The sequence below is a fragment of the Neofelis nebulosa genome, chromosome 1 (genome assembly GCF_028018385.1).
Source record: "Neofelis nebulosa isolate mNeoNeb1 chromosome 1, mNeoNeb1.pri, whole genome shotgun sequence".
Classification (NCBI taxonomy): Eukaryota; Metazoa; Chordata; class Mammalia; order Carnivora; family Felidae; genus Neofelis; species Neofelis nebulosa.
Window position 1 is genome coordinate 118,714,717 of NC_080782.1, and position 27,964 is coordinate 118,742,680.

General features: G+C 42.0%; 2 protein-coding genes across 3 annotated transcripts in view; one reads left to right on the plus strand and one right to left on the minus strand.

Moving 5' to 3' along the window:
- Nucleotides 1-1,341: 1,341 nt before the first annotated feature.
- On the plus strand, nucleotides 1,342-21,593 carry PLAC8L1 (PLAC8 like 1). Of its 2 annotated transcripts, none has more exons than XM_058732835.1 (4): nucleotides 1,342-2,322; nucleotides 7,537-7,670; nucleotides 20,058-20,194; nucleotides 21,392-21,593. In XM_058732835.1, exons 1-4 carry the CDS (start codon nucleotides 2,198-2,200, stop codon nucleotides 21,470-21,472), a joined length of 477 nt encoding a protein of 158 aa, XP_058588818.1. In that variant the 5' UTR covers nucleotides 1,342-2,197; the 3' UTR covers nucleotides 21,473-21,593. The 2 variants fall into 2 exon arrangements, with proteins under 2 accessions (XP_058588818.1, XP_058588809.1); XM_058732826.1 differs by having other exon boundaries at nucleotides 1,353-2,322; nucleotides 21,332-21,593.
- Nucleotides 21,594-25,951: 4,358 nt separating this feature from the next.
- The window catches only part of SH3RF2 (SH3 domain containing ring finger 2), a 128,367-nt gene continuing 126,354 nt past the window's right edge, over nucleotides 25,952-27,964 (minus strand). The window contains exon 11 of the mRNA XM_058732777.1: nucleotides 25,952-27,654. The gene's annotated coding sequence lies outside the window, so the exon portion shown is untranslated. The remainder of the gene's footprint in view (nucleotides 27,655-27,964) is intronic.

The following is a 27,964-nucleotide window of genomic DNA, read 5'->3' on the forward strand; positions in this document are numbered from 1 at the left end:
CTTTTTTAAAAACATGGCTACTAAGAAATGTAAAATTGCGTATGTGGCTTGCATTATATTTCTATTGGAGAGTGTGGTCTAGTAACTTGATGAAATTTAGGGTAAACATTACATCATATTGCATCATATCAAGTGGTACATAGGATGAGCTTGTTCCACTCTTAGTAATACTAAATTTGGTATTTTTCCAAACTCTCCATTATAAAGACACATTTTGATAACTTTCAGAACTTTCCATTTTAAAGGTATATATATTTTAAATCACTTCCAGAATTTTTGTTGTAATGATACTAAAAAAAAAAAGCAACACTCAGAACTTTCCATTTTAAAGATAGATTTTGAGTATTTCTGGACTCTCCAGTGTTAAGATACGCTATTTTCTTTTGCAATTAGAAATCTGTGGAGTGATATTTTGGCACCTTGGGAACATCCTGTTTCCATTCTTTTTTACCTAGTGGTTTTAGTACCCCTTGAAGATCCTTTCCTGAATAAGTTATGTTAGAAGCTGTTCAAAATGGTGAGTTTTTAAATGCTATTATTTCTTTTTCATAAACAGTTCTCATTCTTCTGTAAAGAAGACTCCTTTTTCTTTTTTTCATTTTATTTTTTGGTGAACCAGTTATGTGGCATGTGGATTAGTCACTTCATATAATCGATGTTTGATTAGAAAAGGTAGGTACAAGTGAAATTTTTCTTTAATATAATTTATTGTCAAATTGGCTTACATACAACACCCAGTGCTCATCCCAACAGGTGCCCTCCTCAATGCCCATCACCCACGTTCCTCTCTCCCCCAAGCCCCATCCACCCTCAGTTTGTTCTCTGTATTTAAGAGTCTCTTATGGTTTGCCTCCCTCCCTTCCCTCTCTGTAACTTTTTTTCCCCCTTCCCCTTCTCCCCTGGTCTACTGTTAAGTTTCTCAAGATCCACAGATGAGTGAAAACATATGGTATCTGTCTTCCTCTGACTGACTTATTTCACTTAGCATAACACCCTCCAGTTCCATCCATATTGCTACAAATGGCATGATTTCATTCTTTCTCATTGCAGGCACATGTACCCCAATGTTTATAGCAGCACTTTCAACTGTAGCCAAATTATGGAAAGAGCCTAAATGCCCATCAACTGATGAAAGGACAAGTGAAATTTTAAAATATGGAATCAGGGGCACCTGGGTGGCTCAGTTGGTTAAAGATCTGAGTTCGGCTCAGGCCATGATCTCACGGCTTGTGGGTTCGAGTCCCGTGTCGGGCTCTGTGCTGGCAGCTCGGAGCCTGGAGCCTGCTTCAGATTCTGTGTCCCCCTCTCTCTCTGCCCCGCTCATGCTCTGTCTCTCTGTTTCTCAAAAATAAATAAACATTAAAAAATTTTTTTAAATATAAAATATGGAATCAGCTTACACATACAATGGTTGTTCACTGTTTAAAGGAACCTTATTGTAAGTCTTTTTTCGCAAAGCTAGTAATCACCCATTAATTTCTGCTATCCTTACAAACTTTAATTTTCATGTATAACACATTTATTCAACAAATTGTTGAATGCTTATTATGTTGCAGACACTGTGTTAAGCATTTAGAGTGGAGTGGTTAGCAGAAGAAGCGTGGCTGTCCTTCGTGGAGGATGCATCCTTCCAGATCAGGAGACAGAATTGCCCAGAACTCAGTGAGTGAAGGCGAGTAGGAAGCTGTCTCTGCAGCATCTTGTTTCGGGAGGTGTTATATAGGCTTTGCCTCACAACCCTGCTTAAATGCTTTGAAATTCAGAACCTGCAACAGTCATTCTCCATGGGTTTGATGAGAAGGGTATATAGCAGAGCTGGCAGTTCCCTCCTGTTGTCTTTCTAATGTAACGCTGAACTATGATTGTAGACCTTTTCCCTCAACTGCACTTTTTTCTAATTTTCTTTTCTCTCTGGACACTTCCCCAGCATTGCTGGGGTCCACACCTCCATAAGGCATGTCTCAGAGGCTTACTTCGGAGACTCTTAAATACCCTGAACGTGGGCATGTCCACTTAGATGTGTACCTGTCTTTAAAGAAATAAGATGTCTGTTGTTACAGTGCTATGACCTCAGGTTCCAGAATATCAGTGCAACATTCTTTAGAAGGGATGTTTCACTTTGGATTAAGTCTACATTTGGAATCAGCCTATTGTCAAGGGGAGAAGGTTAATCCCGGTGACAGGAAAACACTCCACTATGAACTGGTTTGGAAATTACTTCTCTAGATTTCCTGAGGATGTTTCCTTACTCAACATACACTCACCTCTGTTGCTTTCACTCAGATCATCCGAAGATGAGCAACATTTTATTTCCAGCACGAGGTAGAGAGTTTGGTGATACCCTTTTCTTCTAGGTTTTTCTCTTTGGGTAGCATGTCAAATCTCTCTCTCTCTCTCTCAATCTCTTTAACAATCAGTCTCTTCTTATAAGGACCCAGAGAGAAGAAAACTGGGCTTGAGAAGAAAGTAGTTCCTATCCTTTTCTATGGGTACTTGAAAAGGGACAACCGATGAGTTCCTTTGGGCCGTGCTTGGCTAGTGAAAAGAGAAGGGCTGGATTGGGTGAAAGAGTGTCTCTTTACCCTTAAGTTACAATGTCGAACCCTGACCAAGTGAAACTTTATTTCTGGTGGCTGCTAGTAATTTCTACCCTTTTGACATAAAAACTCGAGGGCTTTGGCTTCAGTTAAATTTGAAGTAATCAAGGAGGCCTGAATGGAAGGTGGAATGAAACCTTAGAATTGCAAGTTTCATCAAGGGAGAGAGAGAGAGTGACAGGAAACCCCCCTCAGGCAGGAACACCAGGCAAGTGGGGCCATGGCCTGGGGAATGTGCTCTGCTTCGAGAAGAGGAGAAGGACAGAGTGAGGTCAGAAAGGGGGAAGTGCGTGCACCTTCAGTAGGAGCAGAGAACTGGAATAACTTGAGTCAGTGTCCTGCCTCCCACCAGATGAAGCCTCCCTCTGCTTCTGTCTCTTAGGGTGACCACACTGCTTGGTTCTCCTGGGACTGTCCTGAGGTTCGCACTGGAAGTTTTCCATCCTGGGAAAACTGGGATGATGGGTCACCGTGGCTGAAGTTTTAGGTATTTGGGCAGTACACATGACACCTGGGAAACTGCCCCAGTTCTCTTCCCTCTGTTCTTTGTTTCTCAGAAAAGGGTACAGAATGCCCTCGGCTAAGTGCAAGATCACTAAGTGACAATAATAACAACCCCATCAACTGCATGCCTACTATGTGCCAAGTGCCTGATCTTGTTTCATCCTCCAGGCAACTGGGGAGGTGGGATGTTTTCAATCCAGTTTTATGGAAGAGAGGCCAGAGCTGAGGGCTCTGACAGGGTGTGTTTTCCGAGGTCAAACAACTAGAAAGCAGCTGAGCCACATTTGAATTTTAGGGTGCCTGGGTCTAAAACCTGTCCTCTTCCACTAAATAAAGAACTTGCTCAATTTGATGGCAAATGGACTGCTGCTCTGATCTAGCAAAGCTCTGTGACCATCGGCCTCATCTACTGTTTCCAAACTCTTTCCTGTTCTTTTTTTTTTTTTTTAATTTTTTTTTCAACGTTTTTTATTTATTTTTGGGACAGAGAGAGACAGAGCATGAACGGGGGAGGGGCAGAGAGAGAGGGAGACACAGAATCGGAAACAGGCTCCAGGCTCCGAGCCATCAGCCCAGAGCCTGACGCGGGGCTCGAACTCACGGACCGCGAGATCGTGACCTGGCTGAAGTCGGACGCTTAACCGACTGTGCCACCCAGGCGCCCCTCTTTCCTGTTCTTAATGGTAGTCGAAGATTCCCCGGGATATGCGTGGAGCTCAGAGATGTGCAGGAAGCTACAGTAGGTGCTTTAGTCTGATACTTGTAGCAGCCCCTGATTAATTATTCAGTTTTTAAAGGACCTACTAAGTGCCTGGCACATAGAAGGTGCTCAGTGAAGGGAAGCTATGCTTGTTGTTTTAATTATGACACATGAGCTATAATCTTGAGCTGCAACTTTTTAGTGAATGAATATCAATTCAAGCATTTTAATATTAAAATCACCAAGGATTCAGGGTATTAAGATACTCAGTAATACACTTGCTGAATTCAGAATTAGGCAAACACACAAAAAACAACTTTTTTTCCCCCACCACAGAGAAGGTGCTTGCTCTGTTTGCTGTTTGATTTGGAATAGAGGACAGCCTTCCTTGCCATCATAAAAGCTGTTACACACAGAATGCTGAGATGGAAGCAGAAATTGTTTTCTAGGGCTGAAAGCTGTAAATGGTTCGTTTCAGGGAAAAATCTAATCCAGAGGCTCAGACCTATGAAATTCCTTTACTAATATCAGAGATAATTGGAAGCTCCCAGTATATGGACAGAAGCCCCAAGTTGTGAGCGTCATATTGAGAGATAAATGCCTTGGCCTGTATACAGGGATGCGGGGAGCTCTTAGGCCAGTCTCTGCTTTTATTTCCTCTTTCAACACCTGAGAGTTGTACATTTGCTAGAGAAGGAAACACAGTTAAGATCACATGATTTATAACTAGATTTGAGGAGGACTCAAAGAGACATGAGCATTCAGTTTGGTCCAGTTCAACAAATAACCAACCACATGGCCCTTAGGTGTCAAGGTCGTGTGCTGGATTCTGGGCTTATATGGAGAAGCAGGATGTCCCTGCTGACCCCAAGAAGCTCACACGGAGGCAGAGGAAGTAATAATAAACTATAAAGATGGTTTCCTGGGGGCCAATTTGAAATCTTCATGGTTGTCTTAATCTGCTTGGGCTTCCATATCACAATACCATAGACTGGGTGGTCTAGTGGACAGAGATGCATTTTCTCACAGTTCTGGAAGCAGGAAGTCCAAGGGTAAGGTGCCAGCAAGCTCAGCTTCTGGGAAGGGCTCTCTACCTGGCTTGTATCCTTCTCGCTGGGTACTTAACATGGACTCTTGACATGGCACTTCTATCTGACTAGGATCCTACCCCTATTCCTCACTGAACCTTAATTACCTCCTAAAAGCCTTCTCCAAACAGTCACACTGGTGCTAGGGCTTCAACATAGGACTTTGGGGGAACACAGTTCATATACCACAGGCCCTAACCCACATCATTAAAATGTTTTAAAATGTAACTCATACCATAGGTTATATCCACATCCACATTTTTTTTTTTACTGTCCAGTAAGTGAAAGGATTTTTATAATTACTTCTGAAATTATTCGGCTAGCAGTAATTAATTCATTTTATGATTGGCATTTGTTTCTTAGTAATCATTCATACTTGGGATTTTCTGCAAAATGAGAATTCTAAATTGTTTCTCAGTGTAATGAAATATTTGTGGGTTTGTAAATTTGACGGTTAATGAGATCGGCATAATGCTAGATTTTTGTGTTTAGTTGAGCATTAGCTAATTTTGCGGTCTGTCTTGTAGTTTTTATATTTTGGAGCCACTATTTTTTTCCAGGTCTCAAATACTTTTGCAGGCTCTTGGAAAGTGTGTTAGCCTCTAAGCATTGCCTATAAATACCTAAGGGATAAAGGGGCTTCTAGCCAGGGAGCTCCGGACCTTAAGCTCTCTTCCAGGCTCTCATGCCTCTCCCAGCTCGTGTCTCACGGGCCCTGAAGACTGGCTCTGTTCCAACCGTCCTCTTCCCCGCCAGCCTACCTCCTATTCAGTGTTCCTTGCCATCTCTGTTACATTGACATCACCATCCACCTAGTGGGAGACTCAGAGGTTCCCGCGGTCATCATCAGTGATCTCCATATCCACCTGTATCAGGTTTCACATGTCAGGAAGACTGCATAGGTATTGCCTGGCAACTCTGTTATGAGTACTGATTTCTGTACCTCATGTCTGGAGACCTGTGCTGTTGGCTTGGGGCGAGACTTGGGCATTTGTGTTTTTAGCAAGCTCATGTGCTTATTAAAAAGCACACCGGATTTGGGAAGGTGTGGACGTGGGTAGCGTTGGTGGAATGAAACAGAGATATAGATCTTAACAAGAACAGTGCACCCCCATTGCATTTATTGCCCCAGTTTAGAGATTCTCAGAGGGCCCTTCTGCTGTTTCCAAGATGCCCTGAGGGTGTTGCCTTAAGGGTGCCCAGGAATGTTCCACTCTGGCCTCCAGGCCCTAGGTCCCAGGTGCTGAGCGTTGGTGACTAGTACCGCAACGACAGCTGTTATGGGAAGAAATTCTGCTGTCTCTTGTTTATTTTGTCTCAAGGATGAGGCAGCCTCTTTAATTCTTCACAGCACACCAGAGACAGGTACAAACTGTTAATGAGGCTTGCCAAAAGGGAAGCACAATCTAGAATAATTACTACCATGTACAGGCTCCCTCCTCTCCATCTGCCCCTTCCGTAAGGCTAGGTACAACTTAGCCTTCACTGTGGGGCTTGCCCCAGGTATCCCTATGGTAGGAGCTCAGGTCAAACTGTCTCCAGAAAGAGAAAGACGTTTTTCCACCTCACTTTTAAAGCCCATCCCCACCTGTTGGGATGAGCACTGGGTGTTGTATGGAAACCAATTTGACAATAAATTTCATATTAAAAAAAAAATAAAGCCCATCCCCTGGGCCCATATTTCCTACTTCAGAATGATAGAGTAGAATATCTATTCCCTTCAGTGAAAACGAACCCAAATTGTACTTTGTGGGCCCAGTAGGACAATCTTAACAGTACTCTGATATCAAGACATCTTCTTTTTATTTTATTAAAATTGTTTTTAAGTTTATTTATATATTTTGAGAGAGAGCAAGCCGGGGAGGGACAGAGAGAGAGGGAGGGAGAGAATCCCAGCCAGGCTCCACGCTGTCGGCATAGAACCGCATGTGGGGCTTGAACTCACGAACCTGAGTTGAACCTGATCAGACTTGAGCTGAAATCAAGAGTCAGACACTTAACCGACTGAGCCACCCAGGCGCCCCTCAAGACGTCTTCTGAAGTCTTGGTTGTTCACTTAAATGATACTGCGTGTTCAACTTCCATAGCCTAGTCCTGATTTCCATGTCTGATTCCTTATTAATCTCTTCAACAAAGGCTCAAAACCCTTGGGGTGTATGTAGCCTCACTCAGGTCACCTTGTTACATACTCTCTGGGCATAGCAAACTAATTATATGTCCTTCATTTGACATAATAACCCTATGAGGTCATTTTTCTTTATGTCATATTTGGACAAACAGAAACAGGTTAAGCGACTTCACCAAGGTCACTTTTCCTGGAAGTGGCATGCTGGGATTTGAACTGAAGCCTCTTGGTTCCAAATTGTGAATTTAGCTATTAGGAAACACTGAGGAAATAAGCTGGGCATTAAGGTGGAGTGACAGGATCTGGAATAATCATGCCATTAACAGAGATAGGGCACAGTCAGTGGAGAAGGAGTGATGAAGTAGGAGGGGAGTACATGGTGAGGAGCTTGGGCTATGAAGTAAGAACCACTTGGCATTCTTGGGTCCCTTTCTCCTCTTTATCACTCTGTCTTGGCTTAATGGTTATCTTTCTGAACCATTATCTTTGTTTTCAAGTTAATCACCATTTTTGACTCTCCAGGAGCCATGCACCAGCCCAGGCCGTGACGAAGCAGCCTGTCCGGGGAGATACTGGCAGGACCACAATCACGATTGTCCCGACAGGTGGAGACTGGAGCACTGGCCTCTTCAGTGTCTGCAGGGACAAGAGAATTTGTATGTTTTTACTCTTCATTTTGAGTTCTCCTTTACTATTTTCTTTCCCCAGGCATCAGATGGGTGCAAAAGCTACGTCAGGCACAAGGACAGAAATATAATGTTTTTAGAATAACTGGACTGATCTTCTAGTGACTCATATGCACTTATTGGCAGGAAAAATCCTGCTTTTCAGGGATGGGTATGCTTTTATAGAGTCAGTGGTGACTTCAGAGATTTTTTTTAAATGACAAAATTCACTGTTGGCAAAGATGCCTTAGTGGGCCCCCCCATCTGCTGCTGGTGGGAGTTTAAATTGGTATAACCTTCCTGCCGGATGGCTTAGCAATACATATAAAAAGAACCTCAAGTGTTACATAGTGTTTGACCCAGTAATTACATTTTTAGGCGTTTAGTCTAAGGAAATAAATCCACGTGCAAAGATTTAGCAACATTAAATTTTGCGGCATCAGATATCACAGCAACAGTCTGGAACAACCTAAAATGTTTGATGGGGGCATGCATACAAGGAATTATTATACAGCCATGAAAAGTCATGTCGTAGAATAACATTTAATGGGATGAAAGATGTCTTGGTATTTTTTAAGTTTAAGAAGCAGACTATAAAGCCAAGCATGGTAAATACCATTTGTGGAAGGGTGGGGGCCATACTTGAAAAATGCCAGGCGGGATACAAATACAAAAGTTTATGACATGTCTCCAGATGGTAGGCTAATGAATCATTTTTATTTCCTTTTTTTTGCTTATCCCTTACTAGTATTTCTATGAGGAATGTGTGGTACTCTTATAAGAACAAGAATAATCACAAAAGAAGCCCCCTTTGTTGACTGAAATATTTTCATATGCTTGTTCAGCTATAAAGATGTACCAATAACACTGTCCACCAGCTATGTGATTTTCCTCTGGGAATGAAAGTTCAAAGCACATTGATTTCATTTTTATCTTAGGACATTCTGATGTGTCTCTGGTACCACACGTCAGCATTCCCTTCCAGGTCCTACCTTTGCCCTAGGGAGCAACTCGGTCACAGGGTCTTTCTTGTATATGTTGGGGTGAGGTGTGTGTGGGGGGATCCCTTTGTTGGATAAGCATTAGCTACTAATGTTGAAAATCCAACAGACCCTGGATCTAATATTTTGGAAGAATATGGCTTTCCGTGCCCATTGCAGGTTTCTGAGAAGGTCTGAATTTGTTTCTAAGGCCTCACAGAGTTGATCAATCAGCAATTGATCTCAGCCGTTTCGTGGTCCACATCCTTATTCAGCCGAGTCTTGCTGAGACCAAAGCTCTCCCACCATGTTTTGGTGCTCTGGTCATCCAGCCTTGAGCCCTTCACCGTCTGCCTGGACCTCACAGAGGAAAGACTGCCCAGTACAAAACCTTGCCCTCCATCCTGTTCCTTTGTCCATCTGACCCAGAGCTCAGCAGGCTTCTTCCTGCCTCTGCTATCTGTGTGGACTTCTGACCAGATAATGATGGCAGCCATTCTCTGATTCTCTCAGCATTCTTCTTTGTTCTCTTCCAGATACTCTGACTTTGGCTGTCCCCCAGTACTGAGGTACAGAGAAGACAGAATAGCCATGTGGAGACATAGCATTGAATTGGGAAGTGGACCATTTTCCTTTCCTAGCTTGTAGGTGGTAGTTGGGGGACCACCAGTGCATTTTCTAGTGGGACAAAGCCTCAAATATACTGTAGTGGTGAGGAGAACATGATTATATGAGATAGACCTTGCCAGATAGAGATCTTAATTCTGCCTCTTACCGGTTATTTGGCCTTGAACAAATTCTCTGGAATTTGCCACCTCTAAAGTGAGGATAATAAAGGTGCTTTATTACCTTTAGGGGTTGTTGTTAAGATTAAAACATAATGTCTGGAACTCATAAACACTGCCTTGGAACTTAACTGAATCAGAGTTTTTTGGGTCGCATGCTATCTTTGAATAGTCCTTTCAAAATTCATGTCTACCTACAGCTTCTGAATGTGACCTTATTTGGAAATAGGGTCTCTGCAATGTAGTCTAGTTAAAAAGAGGTTATAGTTGATTAGGGTGGAACCTAATCCAATGGCTGATGTTCTCATAAGAAGCAGGAAATTTAGACACAAACACTCAGAAGAGAAAGCCAGGGGAAGAACAGAGGCAGAGATTGGGATAATGCATCCCCAAGCCAAAGAATGCCAAAGATTGCTAGCATCACCAAAAGCTTGGAGAGAGGCATGGACCAGACTCTTCCTCCTGGAGGAGGAACTTCTGGAAAGAATTAATCCTGCTAACACCTTGATTTCATACTTCCAGCCTCCAGAATTCTCCAGTGAGAATAGTTAAAAAAATTTTTTTTAATGTTTATTTATTTTTGAAAGAGAGAGACAGAGCATGAGCAGGGGAGAGGCAGAGAGAGAGGGTGACACAGAATCCGAAGCAGGCTCCAGGCTCCGAGCTGTCAGCACAGAGCCCGACGTGGAGCTTGAACTCATGGACCACGAGATCACGACCTGAGTCAAAGTCAGACGATTAACCGACCAAGCCACCCAGGCACCTGGAGAATAATTTCTTTTTAAAATTTTTATTTAAATTCCAGTGAGTTAACATACAGTGTAATATTAGTTTCATGTGTATCATATAGTGATCTAACAATTCCATACATCACCCAGTGCTCATCACAAGTGCATTCTTTAATCCCCATCACCTAGTTTACTCATCCCCCCACTCACCCCTTCTCTAATAACCATCAGTTTATGAGAGAATAATTTCTATCTCTTAAAGAGGCCCCGTTTGTGGTATTTTGTGATGGCAGTGCTAGGAAACTAATACACAAACATTGGACTTCATTAGAAGGCTTTGGGTAGCTCACAAAATAAAAAAATCAACTAAAAACTAAGCTCAGAACAGACAACCTGCATTATCAGGAGCTAGCCGACTGTCTGGTTAATTCCAAACATTTTGATCCCTTTGAGAATAAAAGGGACAAAAATTTCCTGTCTGAGAATTGATGGATCAGATGGAGTGGAATTTGCCGGGCTTAGGTCATTTGGAAGGGCAGTCCCATCAGTATTGCCCACAGTAATGAAGGGATAATTTCCCAAAATTATTGTCGGGGTACTGTTAACAGGAAATGCCCAACAAATACCCAATGAACTTAGTGAATCTAAGGTATTAATATTATCGTTCCTGTAAATTGTTACTATTCTCTGCCATTTTGGGAGCAAAGAGTAGAGTCAGGAGACTTCAACTGGCTGCTGCACCATGATTTGTACTCAATCCCAAGGGCACCTAAAAACTTGGCTAAAGCAATGACCATCCTCTCCATCCCCTCTGCCTTAAATGTTGCTTCACTGCTTAGCTCTGTTCTCCATACTCATTAATGTTCCAACCAACTGCACTAGATCTCCTGAGGAGTCCTAGCCTGTTCATTTGAGAGCCCATTCTGGGGGCAAGGTGAGAAGGGAGAAAATGCGGAGAAATAGAATATTCTTTACATTTTGGCATGATCCGTGGAGAAGAGGCCCAGGATATACAGTACAAGGTGCTCTCGAATGTTCTATGTTCCAATTGTTATAACCTGGATGGGCCTCCATTTTATGACTGCGCAGTGTGTCTCTAATCTGACTGTCTCAGAAGAAAACTTAAAGATAATATCACTTTCCACCCTCATACACTGCACTGTGATTCCCAGGACATGGGTGGAGTAAGAGGGCTATGCATCCCGGGTTTCTTTTCTTCGTTGTTAAAAAGGGCTGCTTTATCCACAGAATTCCGATTCGAGCAAACCACTGTGAAAATAGTTAACAAACTTGGGAACAAAAAGGAGAGCTGCTTTCCATGAACATGCCAGATTCCCATCCTGGGACAGTTTTCCATTGGATTTTGAGAATAATTGCTACAATTTGTCCTCCATCAGACAAAGGGTACATTATGAACAGCAACGATTTCCATTTCTTTTTGACATTTTGCTTCTTCATTTTATTGCAATTACTTTTTTTTTTAAATGGCCTCTCTCTCCCCACCTTGGTGCTTTTATGTGAATTCACAGTGCGCTGTGATTGGCAAATGGGTGCTTCTGCGTTCTTGAAGATGGGGTTTCTGAAAGCTCAGCTGTGAAGATAAAGTTGAGGGGAAATGCATGGCTGCTAAATGGCATTGTGAGTAGAAGGTGAGGTGTCCCAGCGTTGGGAATGTTTGTGATGTTGCCCCAGAGAAGGTTTATATAGAAGGTGTAATCAACATTGGTTTGTCATTCAACCCCTGTTTACTGAGCTCCTACCTGCGTGCAGACAGATGGTGGGTGTTACAGACGTAATAGTGAATAAGACAGAGATGGTTTTGCAGTTAGACAATAAGCATGTAAATCAATAAATAAAAGCATGGCAGTTGTGATAAATGCCATGAAGGAAATAAATAGGGTGCTGTGGAAGGAATCCATAGCGGAGTGGGGTCAAGGATGGCCTCTTCGAGGAACTGACTTAAGCTGATTCCTGAAAGATGGGAAGAAAGCAGCTACTCAGGCAACCTCCCTGTGGAGGGCACCATAAGCACCAGGGGGTAAAGAACTTGGTGTGACTGGTAACCATCAGATGCCCAAGATGGGGAGAATGAAGAGGGCCAGGATTTTTTGTGCCCTAGAAGAGGAAAAGGCATTGAAAAGCCTTCAGCCTGGGATTTGTGTCCCTGAACTGTATCTTGGGTAAACCATACACTCCCTGAAGGCAGGGATCACTGTTGTCTCGCTTACCACTCCGGTGCCCAGCGGAGCACCTGGCCCACAGGAGGCACGAAGAACTATTTCCCGGACATTCCATCAATGAATGAATCTTAACCTGTATTCTCAATTCTTTCTTTCTTGCCCTTCATTGAAAGTATAATAAATCCTCTGAGTTAGAACAGCTGTTGGAGTCGCTGGTCTGGCCCCTCACCTGCTTGGTTAAATCTCCTCTGCATTATGCCTGGCGAGAAAAACCTGACAAGTTTGGCTTTCTGAACATTTCCAGGAAGGAGGGCTTCTCTCCTTTGGAGCCAACTCAGTGTTTTGAAAGAAAAAAAGAAAAGAAAGGAAAAAAAAAGAGAGAAGATTTTGAATAGGTTTGCCTGCACATGATGCAAAATTCAAAAGTACCTACGCCTTTGACATATTTGCCATCTGTTCACTCAGTTTTCACTGCAGGCACCTGCTCTTACTTGAGGCCAGGTAGAGTCTATATGCTTGTAAAGATATAAAATAGTTTTAAATGAAAATAGATTAATCTTTTTGTTATAAAGCTATCATGTACTCATCATAAAAAAGGAAAACACACAAGGCTTATAAATGAAAAAAGCAGGATCCTGTAATCCCAGCTGTCAGAGATAATCATTGTTAATATTTTGGTATCTGTCCTTCCAGAAGTTTTGCTGAATGTGTCTGTGTATAATTTCCACAAATAGTAGAATTGTAAACACACACCGTTCTGCACCTTTGTTTTCAATTTAACGGTATATCCAGGGTATCAGACCATATTGGCACTTCTGGAGCTAATATTTTAAATTGCTGCATAGATTCCCTTGTATGAATGTACCATGATTTATTTATCCAGAGATCCCCATTGGTGCACCTTCATGGGGCCTCCAGACTTTTTGCTATTCACACCAATGCTCCGTGAATGTCTTCGTACAGATGTCACTTTTGCATGTGTGTGAGTTTACCTGTTGGATAATTGCTGAGGAATAAACCTGCTGGCCAAATAGCATGTACCATTTAAATCTTGATAGTTGCTGCCAACTGAGTCTCCATTTGGAAGTTGTACTAATGTACACTCCCGCCCACATTGTATGAGTGTGCCCCATTTCTTTTTTGAGCATCTCTTACTGTTAGATGGTTCTGACTTTTTGTAATAATTGATCTGAACTATTGCTTCGTTGCAGCTTCCTCCCACCTTCCCTACCTTTGCTCTCTGCGGCTCCGCACTCCGGTTTTGTGTAGGCTTTTTTTTTTTAATCTTGCCTCCCCTGTGAGTTAGGAGGATGAATAACGAACCACATTTCGTGCATGAGGGTGGAGCCCATCTAGGAGGACAAGCCAGGAACATTTAAGCTGTGGGTGCTTACATAACTCCCAGGCCTTTGGGTGTAACATAAGAAGAGGCCAAATTTATGGTTCAAATCCCCTTTTGAGCCTGAGCTCCTTTAAACAATACATATATATAAAACAATACATCTTTACATATATGTATATACACAACACGTGAGTGTGTTCACCTTATAAAAAAAATGGAACATTACAGAACAGGAAACCATGTCTCCTCTTTTTTATTAAATCAGCTTGGAGGGTTTCCTTCCAGATATTTTTCTCTATTTATATATGTATCCATGAGTAGTATATACTATTGTTTTGTAACTCTTTAAACAAAGCATCAATGGTATTATGCTGTACATATCATAATGAACTTTGATTTAAAAAATTTTTATTTTATTTTTATTTATTTTTGAGACAGAGACAGAGTGTGAGTGGGGGAGGGACAGAGAGAGAGGGAGACACAGAATCCGAGGAGGCTCCAGGCTCTGAGGTGTCAGCACAGAGCCTGATGCAGGGCTTGAACCCACGAACTGTGAGATCATGACCTGGGCCAAAGTCGGCTCAACCGACTAAGCCATCCAGGTACCCCCACTTTTATTTTTCTTAACTCAAAATATGTCTTAGAGATTTAACTCTGTTGGTTCTGAATCTTCCACTGAACTCTTAATTATTCCATAGTAGGATTGATACCATCATGGCCTATTTACACTCTCATCTATTAGTGCACATTTAAGTTTTAAATTTCAAGCTGCAGATAATGCTGCAGTGAACATCCCTGTGTTCCCTCTTTGTGTGCACGTGTAAACATTACTCTAGGGTAGATACCCCTAAGTAGAATTACAAGATCCTAGAGTGCTTAAAATTTTACTAGATTCACCCAATTGCCTTCCAAAGTGATTGTGCCCATTCCTGCTTCCAGTGGGTCCCTGTTCTCCATGGTTCTCAACAATTTACAAATTTAGAAACATTTGGCATGCTTATGGGTTTCCAATCTGTCTTAACATGCATTTCATTGATTACTACCAACAATGAGTAGCTTTTCGTGTCTTGTTATTGGCTGTTTGTGTTTCCTCTTTGGTGAATTACTTGCTCATGTCCTGTGCCCATTTTCTTCCTTCCTTTCTCCCTTCCTTTCTCTTTCTTTCTTTCTTTCTTTCTTTCTTTCTTTCTTTCTTTCTTTCTTTCTTTCTTTCTTTCTTTCTTTCTTTCTTCTTTTTCTTCTTCTTCTTCTTCTTCTTCTTCTTCTTCTTCTTCTTCTTCTTCTTTGTTTAGTTCTTTATCTATTGATGGGTAGGAGTTCTTTGCGTGTTCTGGATACTCACCCTTGGCCTGTGATGTATGTTGCAAAATTTTCTTCTACAGACTCTATGGGACAGGGTTCCATCTTCCCACCTTGAGGAGTGAGCCAAGAGTGTGTGTCCTGCTCACTCCATCACACTGGAGCAGTAACATCTGACAAAAAGGAAGTTTCCTAAAGTTGCATGGTGTAAGAGTGTTGCCCAGGAATAAATACAAAGTAGTGGTAGTAAGGATTCTATCTTGGAGCAACAAGCACTGTGGCAAACTATGTACACAAAACATGAGGACATGTGGTGTTATGTGTAGTGGTTAAAACTTTGGGGCCAGACTGCCCGAGTTCAAATCAGGCATGTGCTCTTTCCCTTTTTTTTTAAGTTTATTTATTTATTTTGACAGAGAGAGGGAGGGAGAGAGCACGGGCAAGGAATGAGTATAGAGAAAGGAAGAGAGTGAATCCTAAGCAGGTTCTGTGCTGACAGCACGGAGCCCAGTGCGGGGCTCGATCTCACGAACCGTGAGATCATGACCCCGTGATATCATGACCTGAGCCAAAATCCAGAGCTGGATGCTTAACAGACTGTACCACCCAGGTATCCCTGTCTATTCCTAATAAATGTATGGACTTGGGTGAATTACTTTTTTTTTCTTTTCAAATTTTTATTTAAATTCTAGTTAGTTAACATAGAGTGCAATATTGGTTTCAGGAGTAGAGTTCAGTGATTCATCACTTACAACACCCAGTGCTCATCCCAACAAGTGCCTTCTTTAATGCCTATCAGTCATCTAGCCCCTCCCTCATCCACCTCCCTCCATCAACCCTAGTTTGTCCTCTATCATTAGGAGTCTCTTACGGTATTTTGTTTCTTAAATTCCACATATGAGTGAAATCATATGGTATTTGTCTTTCCCTGACTAAATTATTTTGCTTAGCATAATACACTCTAGCTCCATCCACATTGTTGCAAATGGCAAGATTTCATTCTTTTTAATGGCCAAATACTATTCCATTGTGTGTGTGTGTGTGTGTATGTATGTGTGTATATAAACCACATCTTCTTTATCAATTCATAAGCTGATGGAAATTTGGGTTCTTTCCATACTTTGGCCATTGTTGATAATGCTGCTATAAACATTGGGATGCATGTACCCCTTTGAATCTGTACTTTTGTATCCTTTGGGTAAATACATAGGAGTGCAATTGCTGCGTTATAAGGTAGTTCTATTTTAAACTTGATTAGGAAGCTCCACATGGTTCTCCAGAGTGACTGCACTAGTGTACCTTCCCACCAACAGTGCAACAGGTCTCCCCTCTCTCTGCATCTTTGCCAGCACCTGTTGTTTCTTGTCTTGTTAATTTTAGCCATCTGACAGGTGGGAGGTGTTATCTCACTCATCATGGTTTTGATTTGTATTTCCCCGATGATGGGTGATGTTGAACATCTTTTTATGTGTCTATTAGCCATCTGGATGTCTTCTTTGGAAAAGTGTCTGTTTATGTCCTCTGCCCATTTCTTCACTGGATTATTTGTTTTTTTGGGTGTTGAGTTTCCTAAGTTCTTTATAGATTTTGGATACTAACCCTGTATCCGCTATATCATTTGCAAATATCTTCTCCCATCCCGTAGGCTACTTTTTAGTTTTGTTAATTGTTTCCTTTGCTGTGCAGAAACTTTTTATCTTGGCTAAGTCCCAATAGTTCATTTTTACTTTTGTTTCCCTTGCCTCTGGCAACATGTCTAGTAAGAAGTTGCTCTGGCCGATGTCAAAGAGGTTGCTGCCTGTGTTCTCCTCTAGGATTTTGATGGTTTTCTGTCTCACATTTAGGTCTTTCATCCATTTTGAATTTATTTTTAAATTCGGTGTAAGACAGTGGTTCAGTTTCATTCTTCTGCATGTTGCTGTCCGGTTTTCCCAACGCCATTTGTTGAAGAGACTGTCTTTTTCCCATTGGACATTCTTTCCTGCTTTGTTGAAGATGAATTGATCTTATATAGCTATGAGTCCATTTCTGGGTTTTCTATCCTGTTCCACTAATCTATGTGTTGGTTTTTGTGCCCGTACCATACTGTCTTGATGACTACAGCTTTGTAATATAGCTTGAAGTCTAGAATCATGATGTATCCAGTTTTACTTTTCTTTTTCAGGATTGCTTCAGCTATTTAGGGTCTTTTGTTGTTCCATACAAATTTTAGGATTGTTTGGTCTAGCTCTGTGAAAAGTGCTGGTGGTATTTTGATAGAGATTGCATTGAATGTGTAGATGGCTTTGGTAGTATACACATTTTAACAGCGTTTATTCTTCCAATCCATGAGCATGGGATGTTTTTCCATTTCTTTATGTCCTCTTCATGTTCTTTCATAAGTGTTTATAGTTTTCAGAGATCTTTCATCTCTTTGTTTAGGTTTATTCCTAGGTATCTTACGGTTTTTGGTGCAATTGTAAATGGGATCAATTCCTTGATTTATCTTTCTGCTGCTTCATTATTGGTGTATAGAAATGCAACTGATTTCTATATGTCGATTTTTATATCCTGTGACTTTGCTGAATTCACATATTAGTTCGAGCAATTTTTTGGTGAAGTCTTTCAGGTGTTCTACATACAGTAATATATCATCTGCAAATAGTGAAAGTGTAACTTCTTCCTTGCCAATTTAGATGCCTTTTATTTCTTTTGGTTTGATTGCTGAGGCTAAGACTTCCAGTATGATGTTAAATAGTAATGGTGAGAGTGGACATCCTTGTCTTGTTCCTGAACATAGGGGAAAGGCTCTCAGTTTTTCCCCATTGAGGATGATATTAGCTGTGGGTCTTTCATATATGGCCTTTATGATGTTGACCTATGTTCTATCTTTCCTTACTTTGCTGAGGGTTTTTATCAAGAATGGATGCTGTATTTTGCCAAATGCTTTTTCTGCATCTATTGACAGGATTATATGGTTCTAATCCTTTCTTTTATTAATGTGGTATATAATATTGATTGATTTGTGAATATTAAACCGCTTGGGTGAATTACTTAAGTCCTCTTTCCATCAGTTTGCTTATCCATTAAAATGGATATAATGAGTATCTATATTATAGGATTATTGTGAGTATTAAGTGAGTTAATGAATGCAAAGGATTTTTAGTAAGGTGTGGCACATGGTGAGGTCTAATATTAGCTATTACATAATAAGAATTTGGCTTTCATATTGTTTTTGATCATATCTGTCTTGTGTACCGAGGTAATTGGATGTGTGTTTTCTTGTGTTGCCTTCAGCATCGAGTACTGCACCCTAATGAACACTTAGACAACATGGTTATATGATGGAAAGGATTAAAAATAAAAATAACAGCATGTATTTTTTAAAAAGACTTAATAGTCACAAAGATAAGGTATAGGAATTCCAATGGACAAAAGAGCTTCTTTACAATATATTTACTGAGGATGGTGGGCATTTCTCTTTTCCAATTAAAGTGGTACAGCTTGGGCAATTGTGTAAACACAATTTATTATTCACTTAGTTTGCCAGCTTTATAATTATACAATTTTGATTAATTTTTTATTTGCAGGCATTTACACTATTTTATAATCCATGCATAAAATGAGATTTGATTGATTTTTTTTTTAAATGTGCCATTGATTTCCAAGTCTCCTAATTCAGGGTTGCATACAACGTGACTACTGTGAACTCACAGTAAGTTTACTGGGCCATCTGTCCTCTGGCCTGTTCATGCCAGGGGTCAGTGCTCAGTGGGGCCCTCTGATTTTTTTTTTAAATTATTTATTTATTTTGAGAGAGAGAGAGAGAGAGAGAGAGAGAGAGAGAGAGAGAAGAGCACGCAGATGTGTGAGCTGTGGTGGAACAGAGAGACAGGGAGAGAATTCCAAGCAGGCTCCATGTTGTCACCATAGAGCCTGATGCAGGGTTTGAATCCACATGATCTGATCATGATCAGATCACGATCTGAGCTGAAACCAAGAGTCAGATACTTAACGGACTGAGCCACCCAAGTGCTCCTGTGCATTTTCTTGTGTATAAATTATGTCTGAATAACATTTATTACATACATGCTTTAAAGGTTATGACTAGCTTTTTGGTATTTAATTGTTTGTTATTATTGCTGCTATTTTTTGCTGTTTCATAGTCCTAATTATTTGTATTCTTCAAGGTCGTCCTCTTTTGCGATGCTGGATGACTTAATATCTTAACTGTATATCTGGGATTCTTAACCTGCAGTTTGTTGATAGCTTTCAGTGGATCCTTGGACCCCACAAAACTGAATGCACAATTTTGCATGTCTGGGTATCCTTCTTTTCCCTTGAGGAGTGACTTCACAGTTATCATCATATTCTTAAAAGGGTCTGTGACCCAAAACATATTTAAAACAGAACCTCTGTGTCAGATGTTTCATGCAGAATATGTAGGAAACAGTATCAGAAGTTAAAGATCAGTGGCTGAATAAATGAGAGACTGTTTCCAGTTGATGCTAAAGGAACCAAGCCTCTAATAGTTTACAGATTAAAACTGGCAGATGTCGGTGGCTCCATGAAACTAGCAAAAATTAGAGTAACCTTCTGGCCTGAGAAATAGAATACAGTCCTGATGAGAACAGCAGACAGAATCCATGCAGCATAAAAGATCTTTCAATCACATTGACAGAAAAAGATGCCTGTTATTCAAAAGTATCGTATACTGGGTCTATTTTAAATATTGAAAATAGATAGATGAACATAATAGAAGCAACAGCTACAATTCAACTGTAAAAAATTATTTAATGCTTTTCTCTTGACAGGAAAAAACAATTACCATCATGAACGCTAACAGAATTGTATCAGGTTCAGCTTTGCCAGTGTTTAACAAAAGAAGACAATTTTGATGTGGCTCAGTTATGGCAATTTTCATACACTGAGTTTTGACAATTGGTTATTCATTCTCAGTCCCTGATTGCAGGGAGGCAGTGTAGCATTAAATTGATGGCACGGGGTTGTAAATGCTCTTTGAGATGTGGAGTTGCTCTGAGCACATCTGAGAACCTTGGTTTTCTTTTATGTGGTTATTGACAGGTTTCTGTGGTCTGTTTTGTCCAATGTGCCTCGAGTGTGACATCGCCAGGCATCACGGAGAGTGCCTTTGTTGGCCATTGTTACCTGGGTCCACCTTTGCACTGAGAGTTGGCACCAGAGAGAGACATAAAATACGGGTAAGTGTGTTTGAAAGTATATGTGAACTTGGATCTCTATAAGAACCTGGATGTCTTTCAAACCTGCGAGTTTCAAAAAAAAAAAAAAAAAAAAAAAAAAGGTCTGGATGAGGATGCTTAAAAACACCACACTTAGTGGAAGACTTTGGGAAAGGAAAGGGAAGAAATTTCTGATTTCATTCATTACGAGGATGTATGTTAACCAAAATGCCACATTATGAAGGGTACTTCAAGTGGCACCTATTATAATGCTGATTACCAGTCACTGGGCTACTTCTGTTTCTCTTTCTCTTACTGCATCAAGAGAAGGTGATGGGTAGAATTGCACCAAATTTGGAGGATATACTTGGGATGGTCTGACTTCAAATGAAGACTATGTGGCATATGCAGAATTCGCTTTGGGGGTTCCTGGGGGATGCTTCAGAGTCCATCAATTTCCAGGGCAGCTGAGACTGAGGCACAGTGAGAGACTGAGCCCAGACAGATCAGACCTACCAAGATGTGGACAGTTAAAGATAAAAAAGACATCTCCTTATATATTCATGTGGAATGATCCCTAAAATATATTTTGAAGTGAAAAAAAAAGTACAAGGCACAGAAGTACGCAACTATTTACATAAAAGGACTCTATATATACTTGTGTAGACACTGAATTTATGTGGAAGTGCATATAAAAACCTGCCAACAAAAGTTACCCCCAGGCAAGTTCACTGGGTGGCTGGGGACAGCTGTGGAGGAGGATGTTCTTTTTACTTCCTGTGCCTTCTTACTGTGAGAATTTTGAACCATATGTACTTGTTACCCACTCCAAAGAAATAAATAATTATACATATTAAGTCCTAACAGAAAAAAAAATGACATGGACAGAGAAACCAGTGGCTTCCAGTATGAAGTCTATATCAGAAGCCCTAAGTAAGGACCGGTCTCTGAAGTGCAAGGATGGATAAGCGGTTGAGCTGCTTGGCACTTGGGTATCCTGGTGGGTCAGTGTCCCTGGGCATGGATTTAGGGCATTGACTTGGTGGATCTTGGAAGCCATGGATGGGCTAGGCCTTCAGGAAATATCGTAGAGGCCCCTGGGTAATGGTCATGAGTCTGTGTGGTTGGGCCACAACGGAGACCTGGGTCTCGCCCTAGGGCACACTGTGTGAGGACTGGCTGGCGGTGCACTGCTGTTGGCCCTTTTCCATCTGTCAGGTGGCCCGGGAACTCAAGATGAGGGCCTCCCAACTCTATGAAATCTGTGCAGCTCCGTCAACCAAGGACAACTTTATCTGACAGAGCCAGAAAACTCTTTCTCCTCACCACCGCCCCCACCCCCGCCCTCCTCTCAAACCCCTCTTAGAAGAGAGAGTTCTTTTCACTGACATAATATGAAAATAAAGGATTTCTCCCCTACTGTCTTTCCTGTTGTTCTCTCTTTACACGCACCTCCGGGGAAGTCTCTCTGTCATTTGTCTGGATTTGCTCTTCCAGCCTTGCCACATAAGGCAACTTCCAGAGGTGAGTCTGTGCCTTCCACACCCGCCTGGAGTTTGAGAAGGTGGCATTTCCCCCCGGTCTTTCTTCTACCATCCTTTCACGGGAAGCTTTCTTTTGCTCACCCCCTGTTCCCAGAGCACCAGCAGTGGGGCAGGAGATGGTTAATCTTAGCACCCGGACTGGACGCTGTCACTAAAGCAGAGAAGCATTGTCTCTCCCTTGTCCTGACCCCTTCAGTCCCCACGGTGCAAAGGAGACCGTCTCAGGTTGTTGCTGCTCTTGAACGCCTCCCCACCACTGGCAGATCTTCGGCCTCAGGCTTGAAGTTTTAGGTGGGCAACTGAATTGTGTCTGCCCCATCCGCACCCCCCCCCCAAAAAAAGATGTGTTTGATTTTACTCATATGTGATATTTGAGAAACTCAATAGATAATCATAGAAAACGGAAGGAAAAATAAGGTAAAAACAGAGGGAGGCAAACCATAAGAGACTCTTAAATACAGAAGAATAAACTGAAGGTTGCTGGAGGGGAGGTGAATGAGGGGATGGGCTAAATGGGTGATGGGTATTAAGGAGGACACTTGTTGGGACAGGCACTGGGTGTTATATGTAAGTGATGAACCACTAAATTCTACTCCTGAAATCATTATTAATATACCTATATGTTAACTCGCTTGGATTTAAAAAAAAAAAAAAGATCTGTTGAAGTCCTAATTCCTGGGATCTGTGAATGAAACCTTATTTGGAAATAGGGTCTTGGAGATGTAATTAAGTTAAGTTGGTGTCATTAGGGTGGGCCGCACTCCAGTATGACTGCTGTCCTCACAAGAAGAGGAGGAGACACGCAAACATAGAAGCACAGAGGGAAGCTTCTGTAGAGCTGAAGGTGGCGGAAGAGATTGAAGAGATGCGGCCACAAGCCAAGGAGCGCTGTGGGCGACGGGCAGCGAGAAGAAGCAAGACAGGATCCTCCCCTAGAGCTCCCTGCCCACACCTTGATTTTGGACTTCTAGCCTCCACAACCTGGACAGAGCGAGTTTCAGTTGTTCTGAGCCACCCTGTTTGTGGCCCTTTGTTACTGCGGTCCCGGGAAGCTGCCACACCAGCTGTCTGCCACGTGAATGGCACACTCCTGCTTCTGTTAGGGCAGCAGCATGGAACAAGGCTGGGAAGTCCAGGTTCTGAAGCCCAGACTACCTCCTGCATTTGCTAATTGTGTCACGATGGGCGCAATGTCCGTGCCTCAGTGGTAAAATGGTAATGCTGACCTCACAAGGCTGTGAGGATTCTAACAAGTCAAGACTCTTAGCGTGGTGCCTGGCAAGGCGCAAGGACTCCGTAAACATAAGCGGTTACACCTGTTTAGATGCTACTTCAGATTCACAGCAAATTATGCTGGTTTTCCATTTACAGTTGAGATCTACAATTATCTTTTCAATTAAATTTTAGATTAAAATTGAATCCATTAAAATAATATTAAGTAAATAATAATCTGGATGGTTGGTGGATGTGGCAAACATTTTGAAGGTGGTAAGGCACATTTTATTGACTACTTGTGTATGTTCAGAGTGCTCTACACGTTTTAAGGCATTTAAACCATACGTCCCTCAAGAAGATGCTATTGTAGCTCCATTCTCCAGAAAAGGAAGCTGAGCCACAGAGAGGTTAAGTGACTTGCCCAAGGCCACATAGCTGCTAGGTGACTGGCAGTTTAGGTTCTTGAGGCTGTGCTCTTGACCTCTGCATTCTGACTCGAGCAGAGATGGTTTCTGGCCAAGAGCCCTTCCTGGGCCCACGTGGTTGTACAAACTGGAAGTTTGCTCTACAGAGATGAGCTGGCCTGGCGAGCGCTGAGAGGTCGCGGGGGCCATCCCCACCCATCCTAAGCAGTGGCCGTCTGACAAAGTGATACCTTCCTCTCCTCTCAGCCCTCCCTTTTGGATGTCCAGAGCAGCTGCCAGGAACCAATGCCCTTTGGGAAAATTAAATGCTCAATGTTGACGTTTAATCTGTGATAAAATGCTCCCCCTCCAAGCCAGCTACTGAAAGAACCAGACCTGAGGGACGACTAAACCGGTTTTATTGTTCCATGCTAGAACACGCATCGGGCTTCACAAGCTTACAGCTGGGAACAATATGCATCTCTGACGATGGAGAGTTGGGGAATGTCCCCACTTTGGCATATGATGGGCCTCTCCCTGCGTGGAGAGGAGACGGCAGTGCGGGCCCTGGTTTCTGGTGTAGATCTCCTGTGTCAGTGGGAGGTGCAAACGGACCTGTCCAGCAAGGGGGCCCCTGTTGCCTTTGCTTCTTCTCCTCAGTCTGGCTGATAAAGAGTAAACTCAGCACTTCACTAGAGCCACAAACCCAAACAAAACTCTGAGCTCTGAAAGTCATTGAATCTACCACCGAATCACAGAACAGAATTAATATGTGGACAGTTCTTTGGAAACTGATGGTGGAGAGTCATCCTGAAGCAAGGCAGCTTAGCGCCCTGTCTTCCGGTTTCCTCCGGAACATGTCATGTCCAAGAAAAAAGGACTTAACAAAAATATGTGCTTCCTTCCCAGGAGAAAAGTTAACCAACACCCAATATTTAAGTGAGAGATGATAACTTTGGTTTTAAACTTCCCATTTCCTCAGACTTGCAAAAAGCTACCAGGGGTATAAATCTGAGGTTTTCCCAACAGTGAAGGCATGTTCTAGGTATTTTTCATCTCACTAGAAAATTCTTTTTGGTTTTCCAAGATGCAAAGTGTGGAACAGATCTCTGATGACTCCGCATGGGCAAAGAACACCAACACACAAGTAACAGACATTTCAAAGTAATCCATACGGATTATTATAAATTACAGAACTAGAAAACACATAAAACCCCACCAAACTTGTTGCCTTTACAGTGGAATATACTAAGGAAATAAGCTGCCAGCATTGGAGCTTTCTATTTTTTGGAACAAAGATATGAAACTTTGGAAGTTTAAGTGTCCACTGCTCCATAAAATAATTTTTTATAAGATTATGTATTTTATATATCTAAGATTTATTTACACAATAGCCCATAATAGCTAAGATATTACACCTTATTTTATAAACATCATTCACATACGTATTACCACATAAAGATTCTCTTTGGGTCCATTAAAAATACTAAAAAAACCCAAGAGACACAAGAGTCTATAGCTTTTCTGCTTATATTTCCATGGAGGAGTGAATTTTTCTCCCATTTTTTCTTTCTGCTTTTTCCCCTAAACGACACCCTCTCCCCGGACCCATGTATAGTAATAAGAAACAAGAAACGCAGACTCTGTGGTTAGTAAACTATTTGAGGGTCAATTTCCGGGCTGACCTCATTCTGGCCATCCTAATTCATTCTCACCTCCTCCCCCATCCCTTATGCTGCTTTTCAGCCCATGACTATTTGGAATCTATATGGTGGGATTGACAGTCTAGAGATGAAAACTTTAGGAAATGGGGGACAGGAGGGCAGCGGTACTTTTCTTAAGCTTCTGGGTTTGGCTGGGAACAAATCAGATTTGTTGTTTGATGTTTTAAAAAAGTATTTGGTTGGGGCGCCTGGGTGGCTCAGTCGGTTAAGCATCCGACTTCAGCTCAGGTCATGATCTCTTGGTTCGTGAGTTCGAGCCCTGCGTCAGGCTCTGTGCTGACAGCTCAGAGCCTGGAGCCTGTTTCAGATTCTGTGTCTCCCTCTCTCTCTCTGACCCTCCCCCATTCATGCTCTGTCTCTCTCTGTCTCAAAAGTAAATAAACGTTAAAAAAAATTAAAAAAAAATAAAAATAAAAAAGTATTTGGTCTATTGGCTAAGCAGGTTCAGAGGAAGAGCTAAATTTTCATGAAACCCTCCACTTGATAAGTCACGGAAAGTTCCCAGAGACTTAAAAAAACAACCAGTGTAAAAACTAGGAGTGGTGATTTCCTGTCACTGTTAACGTGAGAGGAAGAAGAAAGAAAATGTAAGAAGAAAACAGGAATGAGAGGCTCCTGAACACAAGGCTTTAATGAGCTGATGTGGTCTAATGGTTTCTGGGGATTAGGAGTAATGCTGTGTGTTCGCCTCCCCCCACCCCACCCTGCTCCACCCCCCAGTTTATGCAGCTTGCTTTCGTATGGGCTGCTTGCCTATACTTCCCTTTTCATACATCATCTATGAAAGTAAAATTCCTTCTAACTCTGACATTCTATGACTTTCCTTGGAAAATGAAGTCACTGAAACCTATTTATTTGTGGGCTATAAGGCCTCATGGTAGTAACAAGTCAGTTCCAGAATATGAAGGTGGCATCTCTATATTCTTTGCTGCTGAGGCTAAAGAGGGGCCAACCAAACCTGAACTCATTCCAGAGGAAATGGAACTAACATTTAGTCATAGCAGTTAGGAGACAAGGGATGATGGACAATTGGCAACAGCATCACTGACCATGTGTGAAAGGCAATGTCATCACTGTACTATTCTCTCTGTGGTCTCTCCCTACTTCTTGCCTTCGGACTCACCACCTCGCAGATACTGCCAACACAGCAGGGCATGTTGTTGCTTATTACCACTTTCCACCAGGGCTGAGAGTAGGTTGTGGTAAAAAGTCCAAGTTATTCATTTAATTAGGAGATGGGTGCTAGGTTGAGTCCTCCATTTGGCACCTTCACATAGAAGAAACCATTTCTGTAACCACAAAATCTATCCCTTACTCTGCTCACGGTTTGGCTGATGCCTGCTCCTGCTTACCAGGAGGGCTGGATGAAAGACTCAGGTGTTTCAGTGCAACATAATAATTCTCAACTCTAAAACAACCAACATATCCAAATACTGCTGTGCTCTTGTCATTGTCTTTAAAAATCAGGGCAGAATGTGCTTTGAAGAAATTCTCACTGATGTCTTAAGATAGAGGAGAAGATGAAAATGCACAGCTCAGAGTCTCAGGGTATTTCCAAATTGCATTTATCTGTGCCATGTCTCTCTCCAGTTAACAGAGACAATTTAAAATTTGTATTTTAGGGTCAGGGTGCCTGGCTGGAGGAGTCAGTAGACTGACCATACAACTCTTGACCTCAGGGTTGTGAGTTCGAGCTCCACATTGGATGTAAAATTTGTATTTTAGAGTTTTTTTTTTTTTTAAACCAGGCATAGAAGATCTTCTAGTGACTTGCCCTTTAGGATGACTTACTCTGAACAGAAAAGAATGAATGGTTATAATTGATTTTTATATCTTTAGACTTGAAATAGCCTCACTGTGAGCACTGTAATCTGTGGTATCTCTATTATTACATCATCATTTTCTTCTGAGATTCCTTATGTACCAATTCCTCATTTCTTTGATCAGTATGTTGGAACAGAAATCCTCTGGACCAGAGAGTGTCAGGGGGAAAAGACAGCATGGAATTGGAATGGAAAAGAACAAAGATATGGTGGATGGACACAGGAAGCTTGGTGGGAGTCAGGAGAGGGGGTGAAGGCTAGGGGTGTTGTGAAGAAGCATTGGCTTCTCTGGCTTGAATATCCAAGAGGAGAATGTGATACCATCCCCTACCTGCACTGCTCCAAATGTGAGCTGCACAGACAGGCCAGTCACAGAGCTGGAAGGAACCTGAAGTCTAGTCTTCTCATTTGTCAGTGAGGTGCCAAGGTGTGAGAAACTGGCAAGACAAACCTTGGATTTGACAACAGAACAGACTACCAGGAGAGGTGGGAGTCTGCTGTAACCTGGAACAGAACATGGCTCATGTGCTGTTCCCCATCCTGGCTCACCACCCACGGATACTCTGGATGAAGACAGATTTGTTCTTTCTCCTATTGCCCTTCTGTCCCAGAGGCCAGCCTGTTGGTATTCCGGTACCATCCCTGATGTCCAAGGAATATCACGTGGTCCACAAACTCTCCACTGAGCAGTTTCCATCCCAGCAGATCATTTGTGCTCTTCAGCATCCCGGTTGTTGCTAGCTCCTCCTGGGAAGATGACCAAGACCGGGTCTGTGAAGGTGAAAAAGATTTCAGAATGTATTGTGTGTGAATGGACCCTGGAGAGAATGATAGTTCTTTAAAATTCTTAAGCCTTTTGGACAGAAATCTGTCTTGTCATTTCCCAGAAGAGGTGTTGTGTCTTCAGTTCATCGTATTGGGAGGTACATGGTGTCTATTTCCCCACTACTGGAGATGCTAACTGGGGTCTTTGGTTACAGTGGTTCTCTACCAGGTTTCTCCACTATGAAGTTGCTCTTTTCCCCTCTGTGATTAGTAAGTATCATGTGAGGAAATACTCTGAGTTCTTCAAGCTTTCATC